The sequence below is a fragment of the Erinaceus europaeus genome, chromosome 5 (assembly GCF_950295315.1).
Source record: "Erinaceus europaeus chromosome 5, mEriEur2.1, whole genome shotgun sequence".
NCBI classification, from domain to species: domain Eukaryota; kingdom Metazoa; phylum Chordata; class Mammalia; order Eulipotyphla; family Erinaceidae; genus Erinaceus; species Erinaceus europaeus.
Window position 1 is genome coordinate 99,006,719 of NC_080166.1, and position 21,775 is coordinate 99,028,493.

Genomic DNA, 21,775 nt, shown 5'->3' on the forward strand with positions numbered 1-21,775 from the left:
GTAGCACTCCTCTATGCAAACACTGTTAGAAGAAGAAAGGCCAAGCGATGACAATCATGGTTAAGCGCACACATTATAATGCCCCAAAGTGGTCCTCACCAGCAGGTGGAATGTCTCACAAGTGGTGAAGTAGGGCTACAGGTGTCTCTCTGTCTATTTGCCTCCCTATCTTGCCCTCCTTCTCAACTTCTCTCTGTCTCTAGCCAATAATAAATAAAAACAAAATAAAGAAAGGAAGGAAGGAAAGAATGAAAGAACAAAGAGAGAGAAAGAAAGAATGAATGAATGAAAGAGAGAGAGGGAGGGAGGTAAGGAGGGAGAACGGAAGTTAGGAAGGAAGGAAAGAATGAATGAAGGAAGGGGCATACGGAAGAACAAGGGGGTATTGACAGAGATGCTGAATAAATCATTTATTTCTAGTAAGGACAAGCCATAAACTAAGGTCCTTCATTCTCTGATAATTATAGCATATTTGAATCTGAATTCTATGTAAAAGTTAGTAGAAAATGATCAAGACATACCATGAGTAAAAAAAGAAAATTGAAAAATGAGAGTAAGATCCATTTGTGGTATTAAAGTTAAAATACTATATATTTCTATTGCCATATTCATTTATGCATATAATAGATTTTGAAGTCTGGAATGAACTGAAGAGATAGCCCAGCAAAAAAGCATATGACTTGCATTCCTGAGCCCCCAGGTTTAGAATTAATCCTAAGCAGTCTTATATGCCAAAGTTAAGCATCTCTCTCTCTCTCTTTCTCTCTTTCTCTCTCTCTCTCTCTCTCTCTCTCTCTCTCTCTCTCTCTCCTTACTCCCCTTCCTCACTCTTTCTGTGTTACTATCTTATAAAAATGAAAAAAATCAGTCCAGAAGGACATATAACTGATTTTTAATGGTGGATAATTCCAGAAAGAGGTCATCAATTCAACTGAAACCTAAATTTCTATAAATTATTGTCAATTTTACAGACATCAGACATATATAAGTAGAGACAAACATGTACACAAACACAGTGTGTGCTCTGTGTGTTTTCTACTAAATCAGAGTGATAGTGCATACATTTCAGCAAAACATTACTAAACTGCCATTCATTTTATAAAGACCCTCAGAAGTCAAGAGCTATACAAAAATACCAGTTATTTAAAAGTTCTTATTTATGTATGTGAACATAATACACATTTCACATGCTTATATGTTACTTTATACATGAATTCATATCAAAATCCTTGGATAAATGCCATAGAATTTTCCTATATGTCTTGCTTCTCTTACTCTCACTCTCCTCTTAAAAGACTCACATCTTTCCCTTTCCAGAAAGCCAAGAGTAGCAAACTGTTATGCATCTCTTTCTTTTGTTCTCCAAATTCATATGCTCATGTAGTTTCTACAAAGGCACATCCACACATATATGAATACACATGTGTATTTGTAAGCGTACGTATGGTCTATATAAAAATTGGATGCTTTCTAAAGATAAGAGCATGTTGTTTGCATATTTATTTAACATTTTTAATCCCACCATATCATTGAAATCCTTTCACATAAAGTTTAAATACATCATCTCCAAAGCTTACGTAATACTCTTTGGTGTGTGTGTGTGTGTGTGTGTGTGTGTGTGTGTGTGTGTATCCTAATTTGAACATATAGTTTTTGGCAAATGCTCTAAACTATAGAATTTATTTTAAGACTTCTCGTGAATATTATTACTCTTATTGCTATGTATTTGGATAAGAATGGTTAGTGCAAAGCTTGAACAGTGTCAGGCAGTGGCACACCTGATTAAGCACACACATTATAGTGCACAAGGACCTTGGCTCAAGCTCCTGGTCCCTACCTGCAGGGGGAAAGCTTCATGTGTGGTGAAACAGGGCTACAGGTGTATCTCTGTCTCTTCCCCTTTTTGTCTCCCCCCCCCATTTCTCTCTGTACCTGTCCAATAATAAATAAATAATAAATATTTAAATTAAAAATGTTAAACTTAAAAAGCTTTTAAAACTTGAAGAACAACACAAAGGCAAATGTTTATTCTCATCTCTGTATGAACAGAGACCATCCTCAGAAGGGAACTTTCAGGGGCATGGTGGTGGCGTACCTGGTTAAGTGCACATATTACCATACAAAAGGACTTGGGTCCAAGCCCTTGGTCCCCACCTGCGTGGGGGGCAGTACCTGTCCTTCTCTGTCCCTCTCTAGTTCCTCTACGCTCTCAATTTCTCTCTGCCATATTCCATTAAAATAGAAAGGAAAAATGGCTGCCAAGTGTGGTGGTTTCTCACTGCCAGCACAGAGTCCCAGAGATGACTCAGGTGACAGAAAAAAGGGGGGGGGGGGGATTTCACATTGCTGTGCCTGAAAGAATATAATTCAATCAAATTCACATAGAATTTTCAAAGAGATTCAGTTTCTGTGCTGTGTTTCCACAGACAATGATACACTTTGGAAGGACCAATCCTTTTATGAAATAAGGGGATCCATTTGAATGTCAAAAGTTATCAGTGATCAAGATCTAAACTGGATACGTCCTGGCAGACACCAGACTACATATGGCCTTCAGCTTCATAAAAAAAAAAAAAAAATTCTTGTGGCCAGAACTCCAAATAAATTGTAAAATAATAGCTCTGAGCAGCATCTTCAAACTCAGTACATGTCCTAGTCCTGGTAAAACTACGGCTGTAGCTACTAAATATTTATCAGAAATGCTGTGCTCAATAAAGTTAATGAAAATCTTTAAATAGATTATTCAGAGATGGGTTATACCTGACTTCCTAGAATGAGAACTTAGAGATAGAAGGCAGTTAGTAGCGCCAATTCCAGAACTATGTATTCTATGGATTTTTTAAATATTTATTCCCTTTTGTTACCCTTGTTGTTTTATTGTTGTCGTTATTATTGATGTCGTTGTTGTTGGATAGGAAAGAGAGAAATGGAGAGACTAGGGAAAGACAGAGAGGGGGACAGAAAGGTAAACACCTGCAGATAAGCTTCACCACTTGCACTTTGTGCCACCTGTGCTTAACCTGCTGCGCTACCACACGACTCCCCTATAAATGGGATTTTTTTGTTATTCTTCGGTAAGATGCAGATATAATATAATAATGCCAGAGTGATTCTCTATATAGAGACTTAAAGGGAGATATTTATTTATTAAGAGGTAGACTTCCATTAAAAGAATCACATACACAAGTAGAACCTCAACTGGAATTGGCGTACTGAACCAAAGTAAAAGACTCTAGAGTGGGTGGGTGGGGAGAATACAGATCCCAGAAGGATGACAGAGGACCTAGTGCGGGTTGTACTGTTATATGGAAAATTGTGAAATGTTATGCATGTACAAACTATTGCATTTACTATTGAATGTAAAACATTAATTCCCCAACAAAGAAATTTAAAAAAAAAGAATCACATATTATCACAGTTATCTTGTGTTTTCATGGAGGAAATGTAATGTTAGTAACTTGATTCTTTTTTTTAAATTTATTATCTTTATTTATTTATTGAATAGAGACAACCAGCCAGAAATCAAGAGTGAAAGGTGTGATAGAGACAGAAAGACAGAGAGACACCTGCAACACTGCTTCACCACCCTGCATGTGGGGAGCAGGTGCTCAAACCTGGGTCCTTGAGCATTGTTAACATGTGTGCTCAACCAGGTGCGCCACCACACAGTCCCAGTAACTTAAGATTCTACTTAATTTTTTTCAACGTGAGGTAAAGAGAAAATAGGTAATTTATTTTCATGTGGAAGATGAATGCAAAGGAGAACCCAGATGAGATTGATGAGGTCATGTTACTACTACACAGAGGACCTTTGACATTACATTAAGGAGTCTGGGAATTTTCCACATAGACAGAAAGAAGGCAAAGATGGAGCGGAGAGATCGATTTGGAGACAATTCCAATAGTCTAGACCGTGAAGGAGAGAGACCAGATTTACTGTTGTTCAAGAAATATCTGTAGAAGAACTCATTTGTCAAGAAAGACTTAGACTCTATGAATGCTGTGAGGAAAGTAGCAGACAATGCCTCCTCTCTTGGTAAAATCAATTAATTATAAAAGTAGAAATGAATGAGAGAGGATTGTTTGCTAATGGAGACAGAAGAATTCAGTGATGGCTTGAGTAGAGAATTCCAGTGATGTGAGATGAGGGCAAAGTGGTAGCCAGCTTAGATGTGCAAAGTTCTGAAGGTCAATATATAGGCTTCCAGGTTTTAATCTCAGGTCAAAAGGAATCCACTGAAAGATTCAAGGATATTATGACTGATAATTTGGAATGGTTATTCTGACTGATATGTGGAGATGCTAAGAATGTATATTGCAGGTTGCAGCAGTACAGCTCCATGTCCACTTGAATGTTTGCAATAACTAGTTGAATGCTGAACACACTCAATATCTTTGCTAAAATTTTGGATAAATGAGATTATTCACCTACTCATCTTTATCTGACTCAGATGAGAAAAACAGTTTTTCAAGGTCTGAAAGCATACTGCATAAGAGGGAAACAATATCTATAATATAAGGAGGAAAACATTTTCCATACAAGACCTTATGACATTAATGACAACATGCTTCTAGAAATGTTTCTAGAATGTCATCTGGATGACAAATGGAAAGACACATTGTCCCTGTGAATGTACAAAGCCTCAGGAAGCAATGTCAGCAAAAGAGGACAAAGTTACAAGTGGAAAATTACTCACTGCAATATACTGGTTTTCAATTTGCATGAGGCAATTTCCAAAATTACACATTATGACTTTTAGTAACAACTTTATTGTTACATAATTCACATACCATAAATTTCACCCTTTTAACCTGTGAATTGCAGGAACCCTTTATTTTACTGATTGACATGCAACAAACACCACTATGTAATTTTGTAATATTTCATCACTATCTTCCGCAAAAATATCCTATCTGCCTTAGCAGTTAACTCTCTATTGCTCCCACTTCTCACAGGCCTTGATAACCACTTATTTACTTTATATCCCAAGGAATTTTCAATTCTAGACATTTCACATGAACAGAGTCATATAATATATGGTCTTCTGAGGGTAAACTAATTCACATAGCATAAAGTTGCCAAGGTCTAGTCATACTGTAGCATTTATCAGTAACTCAGTCCTATTTCATTGCCTAATAATACCTTATTGTATAGCCATGCAATATAAAACATTTTATGTAAAAATTAGTCAGTTAATGGTTATTTCTACTTTTTTTTACTATTATGAAGAGATAGCACAAATATTCATATGTCAGGTTTTTTTTATGTGAACAAATACATTTCATTCTATTAAGTATGTGCCTTGAATTAGAACTGATGGGTCACTTGATAACTCATGTTTGTTTGAATTTATGAGAAATTTTCAAACTGACTATACTGTTCTACAAATATTCCCATCAATGTACAAGTGCAGAAATTTCTCTACAACTTTACACACACTTGCTACTATCTAGCTATCCATTACAGTAGTCCTAGGAGGTATCAAGTGATATCCTATTGTGATTTCATTTACATGTCCCTATAACTAATGGCATAGAACATATTTCCATATATTTATTCATCACTTGCATACTTTCTTTTAGAGAATGTCTCTTTTTTATTGCTTTATTTATTTACTGGATAGGGATATTCATTGCTTTATTTATTTACTGGATAGATAAAACAAGACTAAAGGGTGAGACAGACACAGAGAGACACCTGCAGCACTATTTCACCACTCATGAAGATTCCCCTTTGCAGGTGGGGACTTGGGCTTGACATGCATGCTCAACCAGGTGCACCCTGAAGAATGCCTGTTAAAACCCTTTGCCCATTTTTTAGACATTTTTCACTTCTGTGTTGTCTATTACTATAATTGTCTAATTAATGAGTTTCTCCCTAAAATATTAAATTTCAGACTAAAATACATGATAGTGATGTCTGATTTCTAATTTTATGACAAATGCTTCCAGTAATTCCAGTATACTCTACAAATTATATTAACAGTTGTAACCTGTTCCAACTTTCTTTCTCGTTATGTTCCATTTTATTTGTATATTTGTTTCTACTACATCTGTATCTTACTTCATTGTTACATATCTGTGGGTGCTGTTTGGCAAATCCTGTCAGATGTTCACTATGAATTATATCCTATATTACATAATAAAGTCAAACTTAGAACTAACTGTAAGACACAGTAAACATGACTAAAGTGCTATAAAGTTGCGGATCTTAATTTAGGCTTAAACCACACACTTATAGAAAGCAGGAAAAGAGAAAAATCAGTTTACAAGTTCATCTTATGGTGGACATTACAAACAAGACTAAATCCATAACAGAGCCACTTAGGAAAATCCAAAATCAAGTAACTGCAACTGAAACAGCTTTATATATTGTACAAATGAATTAGAAAAGCAGATGAATTTACTCAAGGTGAAAGACAAATCTCAGTAAATCCATTCTGTGGAGGTAGTTCTTAATTACAAAGAGAATTGGATCAACAGAGCACTTGATAGAGATGTACCAACCACGAGGCTGCTGTTCTTGGAGAAGACAACACTGATTTAGGGAGCAAAGAACTGGATCAGGCTGAAGGCTTCATAAAACGAAAGCCTCATTACAAATGAGACCAGAGAACTGTAAACTCCCAGAACTGAGTTCAACACCGATTTGCAATTTCTCAAATATGCAAAAGAAATCATCAATCCTCTTAAAAAACAATCCGGAAAATATCTGCCAAAGAAAGCTCCGTTGCATTCAGAAAAGATGCTGGTAGCACAGAAGAGTCCAAAGCTCTAGCAAAAATTAGTAAGCCCTTGCTGAGTTGCATTAATAAGGAAAAAAAAAGTCAAGAAAAAAGAAACAAGTCTTTATGCTGTATGCAATTTAGATAAAGTTTTACCCAGAAAGGTAGAGAAGGATCTTTACAGGAAGGCTAAAAACATTGGTGATACATGTAAACAAATACTTATAGAATTGTTCAGAAAAATTCAAAAGACAGGCATAGTGGTTATACAAAGAGAGTCTCATTCCTGAAGCTTCAAAATCCAGGTTCAGTCTCTAGAACCACCATAAGTCAGAGCTGGAAACTTGGGAAAAACAAAGCATTTACCCCAGCTGTAGCAGATATGCTTCATAAGTGGTAAAGTAGGTCTGTAGGTGTCTACCTTTCACTTTCCTTCTCTATCTCCCCTCCCTTCTCAATTTCTCTCTGCCCTATTGAATAAAAAAAAATTAAAAAGGAAAAAAATGGCCTCCAGGAGTGGTAGGTTTGTAATATCAAGCCCCAGTTATAACTGTGGAGGAAATAAATAAATAAGGAAGGGAAACAATAAAAAGTTAAAGACATGTTGAGTTCTAATAAAAATCTTACTCCCAGGAGACCAGTGTTTATATAATTAGAATAAGAGCTCTGTTAGCTCAGAGAAACCTCATAACTTAGCAAAATAGACCACAATAATAACTCAAAAAATAGGCAAGACTATGCTTCTGCTCTTTGTTTTTCAAAAATTGTGTTTGGCAAAAGCCAAAAACCATGTCAAGGATTCTTCACATGTCAGATTTCTGAAGAACCAGAAACACTCAGATGCCCACTCTCTTTTCATAAAGAATAAAACTTAATTTATAAATTGGGCTGGGAGTCGGGTGGTAGCACAGCGGGTTAAGCACATGTGGTGCAAAGTGCAAGGACTGGCATAAGGATCCAGGTTCAAACCCCTGGTTCCCCACTTGCAGGGGAGTCACTTCAGAGGCTAGGAAGCAGGTCTGCAGGTGTCTATCTTTCTCTCCTCCTCTCTGTTTTCCCCTCCTCTCTCCATTTCTCTCTGTCCTATACAACAATGATGACATCAATAACAATAAGAATAACTACAACAACAATAAAAAAACAAGGGCAACAAAAGGAAAAATAAATATTTTTAAAAATATTTTAAAATTGGGCTGAAGAATTCAGTAGTACAGTGCCTATCTTGTATATAAGAGGCACTAAGTTTGATTCCCAGAATAAAATATAAAATAATAATTAGCTACTTATTTAACTGTAATAATAACATTTTGCTTTATTCAATATCTAAAAAAGAGAAAACATTATCCCAGAGAGATAAAGAATAGGAAAGTTATCAGGGGAGGGGATGGGATACAGAGTTGTAGTGGTAGGAATTGTGTGGAGTTGTACCCCTCTTATCCTGTGGTTTTTGTCAGTGTCTCCTTTTTATAAATAAAAATTTAAATAAAAAAACTTCCTTCAAAGCTTAAACTTGGGCTACATACATTGCAAAGCAGCACACTAGCTAAGTGAAGTATTTTGCTTGCCTTAAATAAGAATATTTTTATTTAGTGTTAATGAGGTGTAGCTGACACAACAAAACCCTTTTGAAATATATATTAAAAGTCAGGAATTCAACCACTTTTTTTTTCTATTCCTGTATCACTATACAGAAGTGTTGGTTTACTGGATTTTTCTTGTTGTAAGGGTACATTTTCTCTCCTGGGGATATATCCTAAGGAATCAAACATAACCCATCCAAGAAGATTTGTATATACCTATGTTCATAGCAGCACAATTTGTAATAGCCATATCCTGGAAGCAACCCAGGTGTCCAACAACAGATGAGTGGCTGAGCAAGTTGTGGTATATCTACACAATGGAATAATACTCAGCTATTCAAATTGCTGATTTCACCTTCTTCACTTCATTTTGAATGGAGCTTGAAGAAATTATGTTGAGATAAGTCAGAGAGAAGGATGAATATGGGATGACCTCACTCACAGAAGTTGAAAAACAAGAACAGAAAGGGAAAACCACTAAGAAGAACTTGGACTGGAGTTGGTATATTGCACCAAAGTATTAGACTCTGGGGTTGGTGGGGAGGGTTTCAGGTCCTGGAACAAGATGGCAGAGGAGGACCTAGTGGGGTTTGAAAGGAAAAGTAGAAAACTGGGAAATGTTATGCATGTACAAACTATTGTATTTTACTGTCAACTATAAACCATTAATCCTCCAATAAAGATATTTTTTTAAAAAGGTAGTATGTGACAACTAGAAGTAAAAACTATTAAGCTTAGGTTTATTGAAAAAAAAAAGATTAGTGCTTAGTTGAGTTTCTGTGTAACATTTGCTTCATTTATATGCTGAAATATTCAAAGTAGCTCATATTTGTGGTTTTGGTGCTAAAATAATTTGAAGCATTCAAGTACATTAATAGGTAATACAAAATATAATGAACAGCATTTACAATTTTAAAATATGCCCATTTTATTTACAAAATGAACATGTTTTCTCAACATGTGACAATCACTCAATAAATGAAGCAAGGACATTTTATCAACTAATATTCATTAATATTAAAATATATTATAGAATTCTATAATGTTTTAAAATATTTTATTTATTGGATAGAAATAGAGATAACCAGAGAGGAAAGAGAGAAAGTAAATTACTGCTTCATTGTTTATGAAGCTTTCCCCCTGAAAGTGAGGAGTGTGGCTTGAATCTGGGTCCTATTATACTGTAACATGGGCACTCAGTCAGGTATATCACATGGAGTATTTCTCCCTATGTTTCTGGGCCATGTGTAGCAATTCATTGGAGAACTGTCCATTCAGTTCATTGGCCCACTTTTTTACTGGGATATATATTTTCTCTTTTTTAATTTCTTTATTGGGGGATTAATGGTTTTCAGTCAACAGTAAAACACAATAGTTTGTACATGCTTCATTTCCCACTTTTCCACATAAGAGTACAACCCCCACTAGGTCCTCCTCTGCCATCATGTTCCAGGACCTGAACCCTTCTCCCACCCCAGAGTCTTTTACTTTGGTGCAATAAAGGTATGCCACTACTATAAACTTTCTCATCAACTCCATTTTCTCCTAAGTCAAGGAAAATGTTTTACCATAATATGCTTTTGTGAAAATAACCAAAGGACTATGTATGTTAGATACACATACTAACTACATATACTAACTACTACAGATAGTTAGATCTGTATCTAACTATTAACTACATATTATGAAAGGAGTGTTTACTTTGGAAACATTTGAACCATGAGATAAATCAACAAAGTACTATAAAATAATATTCTATGTTAATAACTGATTGAATTTCAGAATACTAACCTAGTTTAAGATATTAGTTTATATGTGGAAGTTCATTTTATTCTCACAAGAACTCTATGAAGTAGGAACTGATATTGCCCCATTTCATCAAAGAGGAATTTGAAGTAAAGAGGTTTAAGCCAATTGTCCCAACTCATAGTTATAAACAGAAGAGAAAAATGTAAAATTCAATATGACAGTATAATTTGATCTTATAATCTCTATGCCTTACTGTAGAGATGTTATATTAATCTAGCTTTTTCTCAACCTCCAGAATAACGTTCAAATAAAATATTTGGGGGTTGGGTGGTAGCACAGTGGGTTAAGCGCACATGGCATGAAGCACAAGGACCTGCTCAAGGATCCCAGTATGAGGCCCTGGCTCCTCACCTGCAGGGTGGTCTCTTCACAGGCAGTGAAGCAGGTCTGCCAGTATCTATCTTTCTCTCCTCTCTGTCTTCCCCTCCTCTCTTGATTTCTATCTATCCTATCGAACAACAACAACAACAAAATTAATAACAAAGACAACAAAATAGAAAAAATGTTCTCCAAGAACAGTGGATTCATGGTACATGTACCAAGCCCCAGTGACAGCCCTGGTGGAAAATAAAATAAAATAAAATAAAATAAAATAAAATACTCTTCAGTGAGTGAAACTTTGTTTTATAATGGTTTATGAAATAATAAAAAAAACACTTAAAATGGATTTTTTTCCAGGTAAAAGTCATCCAAGAGGAGTAGATCACAGAAACTAAGAAGTGGCACACGCAGTAAAACACACACTACCATGCACAAGGATGCAGGTTCAAGTTCCTGGGCCCCATCTGCATGGGAAAAGCTTCACAAGTGTTGAAGCAGTATTGAAAATATCTCTTCTCTTTTCCTCTCATTTACTCTCTGTCATTACTCAAAAGAAAAAGAATGGTCTCCAGGAGCAGTGGATTCATTATGCAGGCACTAAGCTCTAGTGATAACCTTGGTAACATCAAAGCAAAGGACTCTGGGGAAGGAGGGCAAGGAGAAGGCTCAGTGGCCTTTGGGTCCTGATACATGATGGTGGGAAAAGACCTAATTTGGGGGGAGATGTTTTGTGCACACCTATTATAGGGAGATGAGATATTACACCAATTTATCAATGGCTGTGCTGGAAACCATTAAGCCCTCCCCCCATAAAAATAGTTTAAGGTAGGAAAAAAAGTAGATTATATTAGATACCTCTATAAGTTTCTTAAATTGAAAATATTTGTTTACTGATTCTGAATTATGAGATTAACAAGATTGCTTCAGGAATGTTAGAAAGTCATCATTTGCTGACTCTCCAGTAAGCTGTTTTGAATTTGTTAAGTTCACTGAAGTGTAAACTGGTTATCAAAGCTTGATAAATAGCTTATAAATCACTCTGAAGCTGGCAGAAATAAATACTAATGAGTCAATTTTCAAGGAATTTAAAGTCAGTCTCTCCAGTCACCATAAGTTAAAAAAAAAAAGAAGAGAGAAAGAAAGAAATGAAACAAAACGAAAAATTCTTGGTTCTATTTAGAAAAGAACAACTTATTAAGAATTGATGTTTCTCAAGTTAGTTTTAAGACTATCAATTATATGTAATCAAACTATTTCATTAAAGTAAAAGAATGTTCTTTAATAATCCACCAGAATGTTTTATGTGCAAATAAAATTTGTAATTTAGAAATAAACAGAATAATGACACTGGTCCTTAGAGATACTAAAGTAACTTGCTTCACAGAGGTTTGCTCAGGGTAGGTCTGAGGCTATGTAATAAAATAAAGATGCTCAAATAAGAAAAGGCTATCATGGACTAAGTAGTGCTATGCCCATGCTGCACATTGCCATGAGAGAGAACCTGGGTTCAAGTTCCCAATCATCACCTGCAAGAGGAAGCTTCATAAGCAATAGAGCAGTGCTCCAGGTGTTTCTCCTTTTCTGTTTCTTTTACCTTCCCCCATTCCCCTCTCACATATGCTATAAAATAAAGAGGGAAGGAAGGTAGAAATGGAGGGAGGAAGGAAGGAAGGGAGAGAGAGAGAGAGAGAATGAAACTCCTGGGAGTGGTACAGTCATGCAGGTACTGAGTCCCATGTGGCAAAAAATAAAAAAGCCTACCAATATAGAACCATACCAATATTATTCCATTTAAACACTATTTCCTATTGTTTACCAGGACAAAACAGATTTAAAGGGTTTTATGTTTTAGTACCTTGCCCAGGATATAAAAATTGATGAGCGGCAAAACCCAGAAGTTGAGAGCATGCCTATCTAACTGAAACCTGTCTTATTTTGAGTCTTTGATAAGAGAAAATACTTTTCTACATGATAGGTTTTAAGGGTACAAAAAGTTCTCAGAATTCCAATTCGAGCCCCCAGTTCCCTAATTATAGGGACGGGGGTGCTGGTGGAGGTGCTCCACAAGTGGTGAAGCAGTTCTGCAAGTGTCTGTCTTTCTCTGCCTCTCTCTGTCTTCTCCTCCTTCTCTATCAATTTTTCTCTCTGTCCTATCCAATTTAAAAAAATAAAATAAAAGCCACCAGGAGCAATGGTTTCATAATGCAGGCACCAAGCCACAACAATAAGCCTAGAGGAAAAAAAAATATATATGCAAGACTCATAATAAAAGCAGTCATAAAAATCTATCCACCTCATTAGAAATATCTAGTCCTCAGAGATATAATGGCGGCATGATCCAAGGGAGTAAGTAAATCTGGACTGGGTTTCAGAATTCTTGTGCCTTTTTTGTTGTTGTTGTTGTTTGGTTGTTTGTTTTGGAATTACTCAACATCAGCTTGCTGCCTAGATCGAAATAATGATTATTTTTCTTAATTATTTTTATTTATTTATTGGATAGAGACAGTTAGAAATCAAGAGGGAAGGGGATGATGATAGAGAGAGACAGACACCTACAATACAGCTTCACCACTCACAAAGCTTTCCCCCTGCAGATGCGGACTAGGGGCTCGAACTTGGGTCCTTGTGCACTGTAACATGTATGCTCGGCTAGGTGTGCCACCACCGTCTCCCTAAATACTAATTCTTCAGCTGGAAAATGTCTCTTGTCCAATGTTGTTAAAATTCGGAAGGTTCTTGCCGGGCGGGTCTAGCTTCGCGGTGGTGAACAGAGACGCGGAGACAACGGCTGCGAAGGGAAGCTGTATTTCTTTATTCAGGAACAACAATTCATAGACTAAGACAAACTAATCACCAAACAGAACTCTGCTGTCTCTTTGCGGCGGCGGCGGCGGCGCAAGCACTCTCTCTTACTCTCGAACTCAGGAACTCTCCAACTCTGGAACTCTGGAACTCTCGTACTGGGGAACCCTCTGAAAGTCTGGCCCTCTCGAACTCAGGAACCCTCTCTCAGGGTTCCTTGGGGCGGGGCCAAGCGGCCTGCGAAATTAACTGGACCAATACAATTCTCTTGGCGGGGGAGGGCTAGAACAAACCAATGTAAAGCATACGACAGTCCAAAATGGATCAAAACCAGCAAAAAGACCAAGACCATCAATAGAGAGAAAAAGAGACAGAGAGCACTTTGTTTCCTCTATAAGGACACCCAACTGAGTGGAACAAAAAATGAGAGGTGGAATCTAGCTCACACAGTAGCCACGAAGTCATGTCAGGGTGTGACATCCATCTAGAGAGTGCACCAGTTTAACTGGCAAAAGAGCACCATTATACAAGCCCTGCCAAGTCCCTGAAAATGAGGGGAAGAGGTAGTTGGGCATACAGATTTTCTGATGTGATTTCTATGAGAAATTAAAGGAACTGACTGAAAAACAACAATGATGCTATTAATTCAGTAAAGCAGAACCAGGTTGGGGATGGGTATGTGTTTTGGACAATGGAACCATAATAGTTTATTTCAAGAGCATAACCTATTTCATTGTATAGAATCCTTAAACTTTTAGTAAGGAAGGCTGTGGATTTTTTAAAAACATATTCTGAAGAAGTTGGGAGGACAGGGAAATCTCCATGATCTTGATTTGATCTTCTTTAAGTTTTTCTGTACTTTTGTTTTTTTTAAAAAAAAACTAAAACACTATGCTGTAGTGTATACCACATTTGGAAAATCATCACACAATCACTGTGACAGATTCTGAAGAGTCTCTGAAGAAACAGTTTTGAACACTAAGATGTCAAGTTTTCATTTAATGGATTTATAATAGTTATTTTCTGTTTTAAACTCAAATATCTTTAAAGTGATAACATTGTCCTTTTTTTAAGTTACAGGTACCATATTAGGTATTTTTCATATATATTGCCTTTCATCTCAAAGATAAATACTCCAAAATTATGTTACTAATCTATTTTTATTAATAAGGAAACTGAGACTTGAAGAGACTAAGAGAGCTGGGGGTTTATCAGGATGATTGAAGGGGATTAAAACTTTCAGTTATAAAGTAAATAAGCCATGGGGATATAATACTTAGCATAGTGATCATAGTTGTGAATACTGTATCTTCAATGTTTGTATAAAATAAATTTTAAGGCAGTTGAGACAGAGAGATGCTAATAGACTTGTTGACTGCTGACACACTACAGATTCAAATCAATACCAGTTCTGATTTTAAATCTCTTTAAATGTCCTTTCGAGGTCACTGAACCAGGCCTAAGAAGAAATCCATTTAAGAAGAAAATAACACTTTAGAGGGTGGGGGTATAGCATAATGAAAAGAGACTTTCATGCATGAGGCTCTCAAGTCCCAGGTTCAATCCCCACACTGCCATAAACCAGAGCTGAGAAGTGCTCTGGTAAAAAAAAGAAAGAAAGAAAAAGAAAAGAAAAGAAAAGAAAGGAAGGAAAGAATACTTTAACAAACCAAATTTTTTATGTAAGATATAAAAAATATACCTTTAGTAGAATAACACAACTCACATATTCTTCTGTTTCATAAAACAGTAGCCTATTAAGCTTTCATAATTTTAAAACACATTCATATTTATACTCATCAAATTATGTGTATAGCTTATCTTTGAGTTCTCAGAAACTAGACAAGAAGTGAGGAATGACTTCTTACCTGTTCCAGTAATTTTTGTCCCCTGAAACGCGCCTGCATCACAGCATCATTAACCAGCAAGTGGAAGTTCAGGAGCACATGTTCAATGTCATAGGTCCCATGCATGGCATTCGATAGCTCCTCTAATGACCGGATGTAAGCATGCCAGTGGGGATTAAGCTCTACCATGTGAGCCAAACAGCCTCTGATGATGTTGAGACAGTATCCCATGCATGGCTTGGTGACAGTCAAGCCCTGACAGTGAGGGCAGTACTGCATCCTCAGAAGAGCTTTGCTACATTCTTTGGAGAAGTGCAGATGATCCGTGGTATTGATGACTTCAATGCCCAAATTCAGTGCCTGTAGAAACGTGCGGCTGGGCAACAGGGACCTCCCCATCTGCCCCATGACTCTCTTGGGGATATTACCAAATGGATTAATGTCCCTCTGGGCCATCCGGAGGCATTCCCAATATTCTAGGGAACTGTCTGTCACGCCAGGGTTAATGAGATGATTGTAGACTAGAGGGAAAAGGTTGTCAAAGAATCTGTTGATAAATTCTTCAGGATTCACATCTGCCCCAAATAAATAGAGCCCCACATCAGTGAAGAACTCCTGAACTGAAGAAGCAGCCTCCAATGCCATGTTCCTGTAGGTGTTGCAAAAAAGTATGCTGGTGTAATTTTCTGCTTGTCGGATGAGCATTTCGAGGGTTTCTGTAACAAAAGCAGAGGTACAGGATGAAAAGGCTTAGTATTCATACTAAAATTGTCCATCTGCTAAATGAACTTAGTGCATTAAAATTAACTCTCTTGATCTAAATGGGAGTATTTAACCTACTAAATAAAATCTAATTTTCCAAGGAAATGGCAGAACAATAATATGCATTGCATCCAATACACACATTTTACAGAGAACTATTTCTGGGGGTGGGGGAGGTACTTCTAAGAGTATACAAATTAAAAGAAGTTACATTCTTTTAAAAAATATTTTTATATTTATTTATTTCCTTTCGTTGCACTTGTTGTTTTATTGTTGTAGTTGTTATTGTTGTTATTATTGATGTCGTTGTTATTGGGTAGGAGAGAAATGGAGAGAGGAGGGGAAGACAGAGAGGGGGAGAGAAAGATAGACACCTGCAGACCTGCTTCACTGCCTGTGAAGTGACTCTCCTGCAGGTGGGGAGCCGGGGGCTCGAACCGAAATCCTCACACTGGTCCTTGTGCTTTGTGCTACCTGCGCTTAACTGCCTGACTCCCAATAAGTTACATTCTATGGAGGTTTTCACTTGTTTTTATTTCATTGTCATTCATAAATCACTAAGGACAGATCAATGAGAAAATAATTTTCAAGTATGAGGTCTTATTTATAAAAGGAAGGGGGGGGTGGAAGAAGATGACTCAGTAGCAAAGCGCCTGCCTCACACCCATGAGGCCCTGAGTTCAATTCCCAGCATCACAAGGAATTAATCCTCTACAGATGATAAGAGCAGTGTGCTGTGATCTAATTATCTCACTCTTACATTAAAAGTAAAACACTGGGCCAGTTATGTAGTTCAGGGTAGGATGCATATGTAAACCTTTTGCAAAAGATCTTCAGTACTTCATTTTAAAATGGCGTTAGATACCTGACTCAATATTTTCTGTATTTTATACATGTAAGTTTTTCTTTAATATTTTATTTATTCATTTATTGGACAGAAACAGAAAGAAACCAAAGTGGAAAGGGTAGACAGAGAGAAAACTTCCCCACCACATGTGGGGACCAGGTGCTTAAACCCAGGTCCTTGTGTACTCAACTGAATGCATCACCACACGGCCTCCATTTAGGTTTTTTTTTTTTTTTCTTTTTCAGGATAAAATTGAATACCTTATATTCTAGTTGTTAAGAAAATGAGTTAGATTCACAAAGGAAAACTTGACAACCCTTGAAATTAAAAAGAAAGTCAAACATTTCATTATTTATTTATTTATTTTGCTTCCAGAGTCATTGCCGGGGCTCGGTGCCTGCATCAGGAATCCACTGCTCCTGGAGTCCATTTTTTCCCCTTTTGTTGCCTTTGTTGTTTTATCATTGTGGTTATTATTGTTGTTCTTGTTGCTGTCATTGCATAGGACCGATAGAAGTCGAAAGGAGGAGAAGACAGAGAGGGGGACAGAAAGACAGACAATTGCAGACCTGCTTTACTGCCTGTGAAGTGACTCCCCTGCAGGTGGGGAGCTGGGAGCTTACGCTGGTCCTTGAGCTTCGCGCCATGTGCGCTTAGCCTGCTGTGCTACCACCCGACTCCCATAAACATTTCATTATTAAACCACCCCTAAAAAAATGAACTCTTCCTTGCTAAGAAAGGGGAAAAACATGAGAAGTGTTAATGCTGACAATAAATAATGACACAACCACCTTCACAACTATCTTCTGTGATTCTTATTTCATAGCTGTTACTGTTAGACATTTTAATTTTCTTTTCTAGTTTTCACCAGGGTCTATGGTTATTGCTGGAGCATGGCAGACACATCCAGTGCACCCAGTGGCCTTTTCTTTTTCATTTCACTTTATTTGACAGGACAAAGAGAAATTGAGAGAGGAGGGAAAGATATACAGGGAGTGACAAAGAGAGATACAAAGCAGCATTACTTTACTGACCCAGAAGCTTCCTGCCTATAGGTAGGGACTTGAACCCAGGTTCTTGCTCATGGAAACATATCTCTTCTAGGTAACATGTGTGCTCAACTGAGTGTGTCATCACCACACCCCCATTTAATTTTCTTAAGTAATTAATTCAACCAAATCAATTTCTCCACAGAAAGAACTAAAAAAAAAAAAATACAGAATTTTAGGAAGGCTGTAGTAAACAGGAAACTAAGACCTGTTACTCAAAATGATAGCTCTTGTCAGCTGTTGATCATCTTGATAATACTAGTCGTCATATTTTATAACTAGCCTAAAGAAGTCTGTTGAATTGGTGTGGGGGTAGATAGAAAAATGGTTATGCAAAGAGAATCTCATGCCTGAGCCTCCAAAGTTCCTGGTTCAGTCTTCTACACCACCATAAACCAGAGCTGAGCAGTGCTCTGGTTTTTTAAAAAAATGTCTATTAGATTATATCAATATGTAGTTTAAAAGTATATCATTAACAATAATATGATCTTCATAACTAAAATCTAATAATTATACTTAATTGGGTTTTAAAAGTTAATAAAGTAATCTAATAATCAAAATACAGAATATTTTGTTGAAATATACAAAATAGTAATAAGATCAACTGAAAATACAAAAAGCATAGACACTGGGAATGTTATGGATAAAACAGAAATATGACACAGATATGTCCCTAAAAACAAACAAAATGGGCTTTCATGAAGAATAGGAATAAATAAAATGCACGATCATGTGTATGGATTCAACTCTGAGACTGGCTCATGATGTCAATTCTCACTATGAAATAGCAAAATTCGGGTAATAGACAATAGCCGTGTATTCCTCAAAGTCCATTTGTTGACACCTAATCTCCAGTGTTTGGTATTTAGAAGTAGACCTTTGGGCAGCTTCTATGGAATAATATATGGAGAGTTCTCAAACAAATAAAAATGGAACTACCACATGATCTAGCAATACCACTTTTAGACATTTATCCAAAGAACATGAAAACACTAACTTGAAGGGAATATGCACATCTATGTCAAAATGACCATTGGCAGATGACTGGCTAAAGGAGTCTGGGATATATATTCCATGAAAAAAATGCTCTGTGATAAAAAAGGATAATATTGTGTCCTTTGGGGCAGAATGAATCAAATTGGAGGTGATAATCCTTAATGAAATAAAACATGAAAGGCAACCACCAGCTGATTTCATCTATATGTGGAATCTAGAGAACTGGTACACATAAACTTGGAAAGAAAGAAAGAAAGAAAGAAAGAAAGAAAGAAAGAAAGAAAGAAAGAAAGAAGAAAAAAGAAAGGAAGGAAGGAAGGAAGGAAAAAAGGGAGGGAAGAAGAGAGGGAAAGAGAAAGAAAGAGAAAGAAAGGAAGGAAGGAAGGAAGGAAGGCAGGCAGGCAGGCAGGCATCTGTTACTAAGACTTCGTTATAACTATGTTGGTTATCTGCTATCTTTGGGAGGTGAGAGTATGAAGACACAGAACTTTGGTGGTGGATGTGGTGCAGAACTATACATTGTAGTCTAACAATCTTGTAACCTACTATTAATAATAAATAAATAAATAAATAAATAAATGCAGACCTTTAATAGTGAATTGGTCACACTGGTGGGAGCCTCATGAATGGGATTAGTGCATTTATAAAAAAGTGGCAGGAAGCACTCTTGCCTCATCTGCCATGTGAGGACACAGTGAAAAAAATGATCATCTATGACAAATAAAGTGGGCAGTTATCAGGCCAACTGAAGATCTTTCATTTTATTATGAATTTGTATAGCCCATTTAACATCAGACAGATTCCATCTTGCTTCTAACTGCCATACCAAGAATTCTTGGTAAGATGTCCAAAGCAGGACTTAGAGGAAGAGGAACAAAGGAACCCTAAAGCAACCAGAAGGACAGAAATCACTAAAGTTAGAGCAGAAATAAACAACATCGAAAATAAAAGAACCATACAAAAGATCAATGAAGCCAAATGTTGGTTCTTTGAAAGATTAAACAAAATTGACAAACCCCTAGCCAGACTCACCAAACAAAAAAGAGAGAAGACTCAAATTAATAGAATTGTAAACGATGCAGGAGATATCACAACTGACACCACAGAAATCCAGAGAATCCTGCGAAACTTCTATAAAGAACTATATACCACCAAGATAAAGAATCTGGAAGAAATGGAACAATTCCTAGAAACCTATGCACTTCCAAAACTGAACCAAGAAGAACTACAAAATCTAAATGCACCAATCACAGACAAAGAAATTGAAACTGTTATTAAGAATATTCCCAACAAGAAAAGTCCGGGACCAGATGGCTTCACAAACGAATTCTACAAAACTTTCAGGAAACAGTTAATACCCATACTTCTTAAGCTATTCCATAAGATTGAAGAAACAGGAATACTCCCTTCCACCTTTTATGAAGCCAACATCACCCTGATACCAAAAGCTGATAGGGACAGAACAAAAAAGGAAAACTACAGACCAATATCTCTGATGAACATAGATGCCAAAATATTAAACAAGATCTTGGCCAACCGGATACAGCAACACATCAAAAAGATTGTTCATCATGACCAAGTGGGATTCATCCCAGAAATGCAAGGCTGGTTCAACATCCATAAGTCAATCAATGTCATTCACCACATCAATAAAAGCAAAGCCAAAAACCACATGATTATCTCAATAGATGCAGAGAAAGCCTTTGACAAAATCCAACACCCATTCATGCTCAAAACTCTACAAAAAATGGGAATAGATGGGAAATTCCTCAAGATAGTGGAGTCTATATATAGCAAACCTACAGCCAACATCATACTCAATAGACAGAAGCTGAAAGCATTCCCCCTCAGATCAGGAACTAGACAGGGCTGTCCACTGTCACCGTTACTCTTCAACATAGTATTGGAAGTTCTTGCCATAGCAATCAGGCAAGAGAAAGAAATCAAAGTGATACAGATTGGAAGGGAAGAAGTCAAGCTCTCACTATTTGCAGATGATATGATAGTATACATAGAAAGACCTAAAGAATCCAGCAGAAAAATACTGGAAGTTATTAGGCAATATAGCAAGGTATCAGGGTACAAAATCAATGTACAAAAATCAGTGGCATTTCTTTATGCAAACAATAAATATGAAGAAGAAGACATCCAGAAATCACTCCCATTTACTGTTTCAGCAAAATCAATCAAATACCTAGGAATAAAGTTGACCAAAGAAGTGAAAGACTTGTATACTGAAAACTATGAGTCGCTACTCAAGGAGATAGAAACTGATACCAAGAAATGGAAAGATATCCCATGCTCATGGATTGGAAGAATAAATATCATCAAAATGAATATTCTCCCCAGAGCCATATACAAATTTAATGCAATACCCATCAAAGTTCCACCAAGCTTCTTTAAGAGAATAGAACAAACACTACAATCATTTATCTGTAACCTGAAAACACCTAGAATTGCCAAAACCATCTTAAGGAAAAGAAACAGAAATGGAGGCATCACACTCCCAGACCTTAAACAATATTATAAAGCCATCATCATCAAAACAGCACGGTACTGGAACAAAAATAGGCATACAGACCAGTGGAACAGAATTGAAAGCCCAGAAGTAAATCCCAACACCTATGGGCATCTAATCTTTGATAAGGGGCCCCAAAGGATTAAATGGAAAAAGGAGGCTCTCTTCAATAAATGGTGCTGGGAAAACTGGGTTGAAACATGCAGAAGAATGAAATTGAACCACTTTATCTCACCAGAAACAAAAATCAACTCCAAATGGATCAAAGACCTAGATGTCAGACCAGAAACAATCAAATACTTAGAGGAAAACATTGTTAAAACACTTTCCCACATACACCTCAAGGACATCTTTGATGAATCAAACCCAATTGCAAGGAAGACTAAAGCAGAAACAAACCAATGGGACTACATCAAATTGAAAAGCTTCTGCACATCCAAAGAAACTATTAAACAAACAGAGAGACCCCTCACAGAATGGGAGAAGATCTTCACATGCCAGACATCAGACAAGAAACTA

The 21,775-nt window shown here is 36.7% G+C and overlaps 1 protein-coding gene across 1 annotated transcript in view; it reads right to left on the minus strand.

The window, feature by feature from the left end:
* The window catches only part of GPC5 (glypican 5), a 1,586,725-nt gene that overhangs the window by 1,205,742 nt on the left and 359,208 nt on the right, over positions 1 to 21,775 (minus strand). The window contains exon 3 of the mRNA XM_060191579.1: positions 15,106 to 15,800. Within this exon, the coding sequence (XP_060047562.1) occupies positions 15,106 to 15,800 (695 nt within the window). The remainder of the gene's footprint in view (positions 1 to 15,105; positions 15,801 to 21,775) is intronic.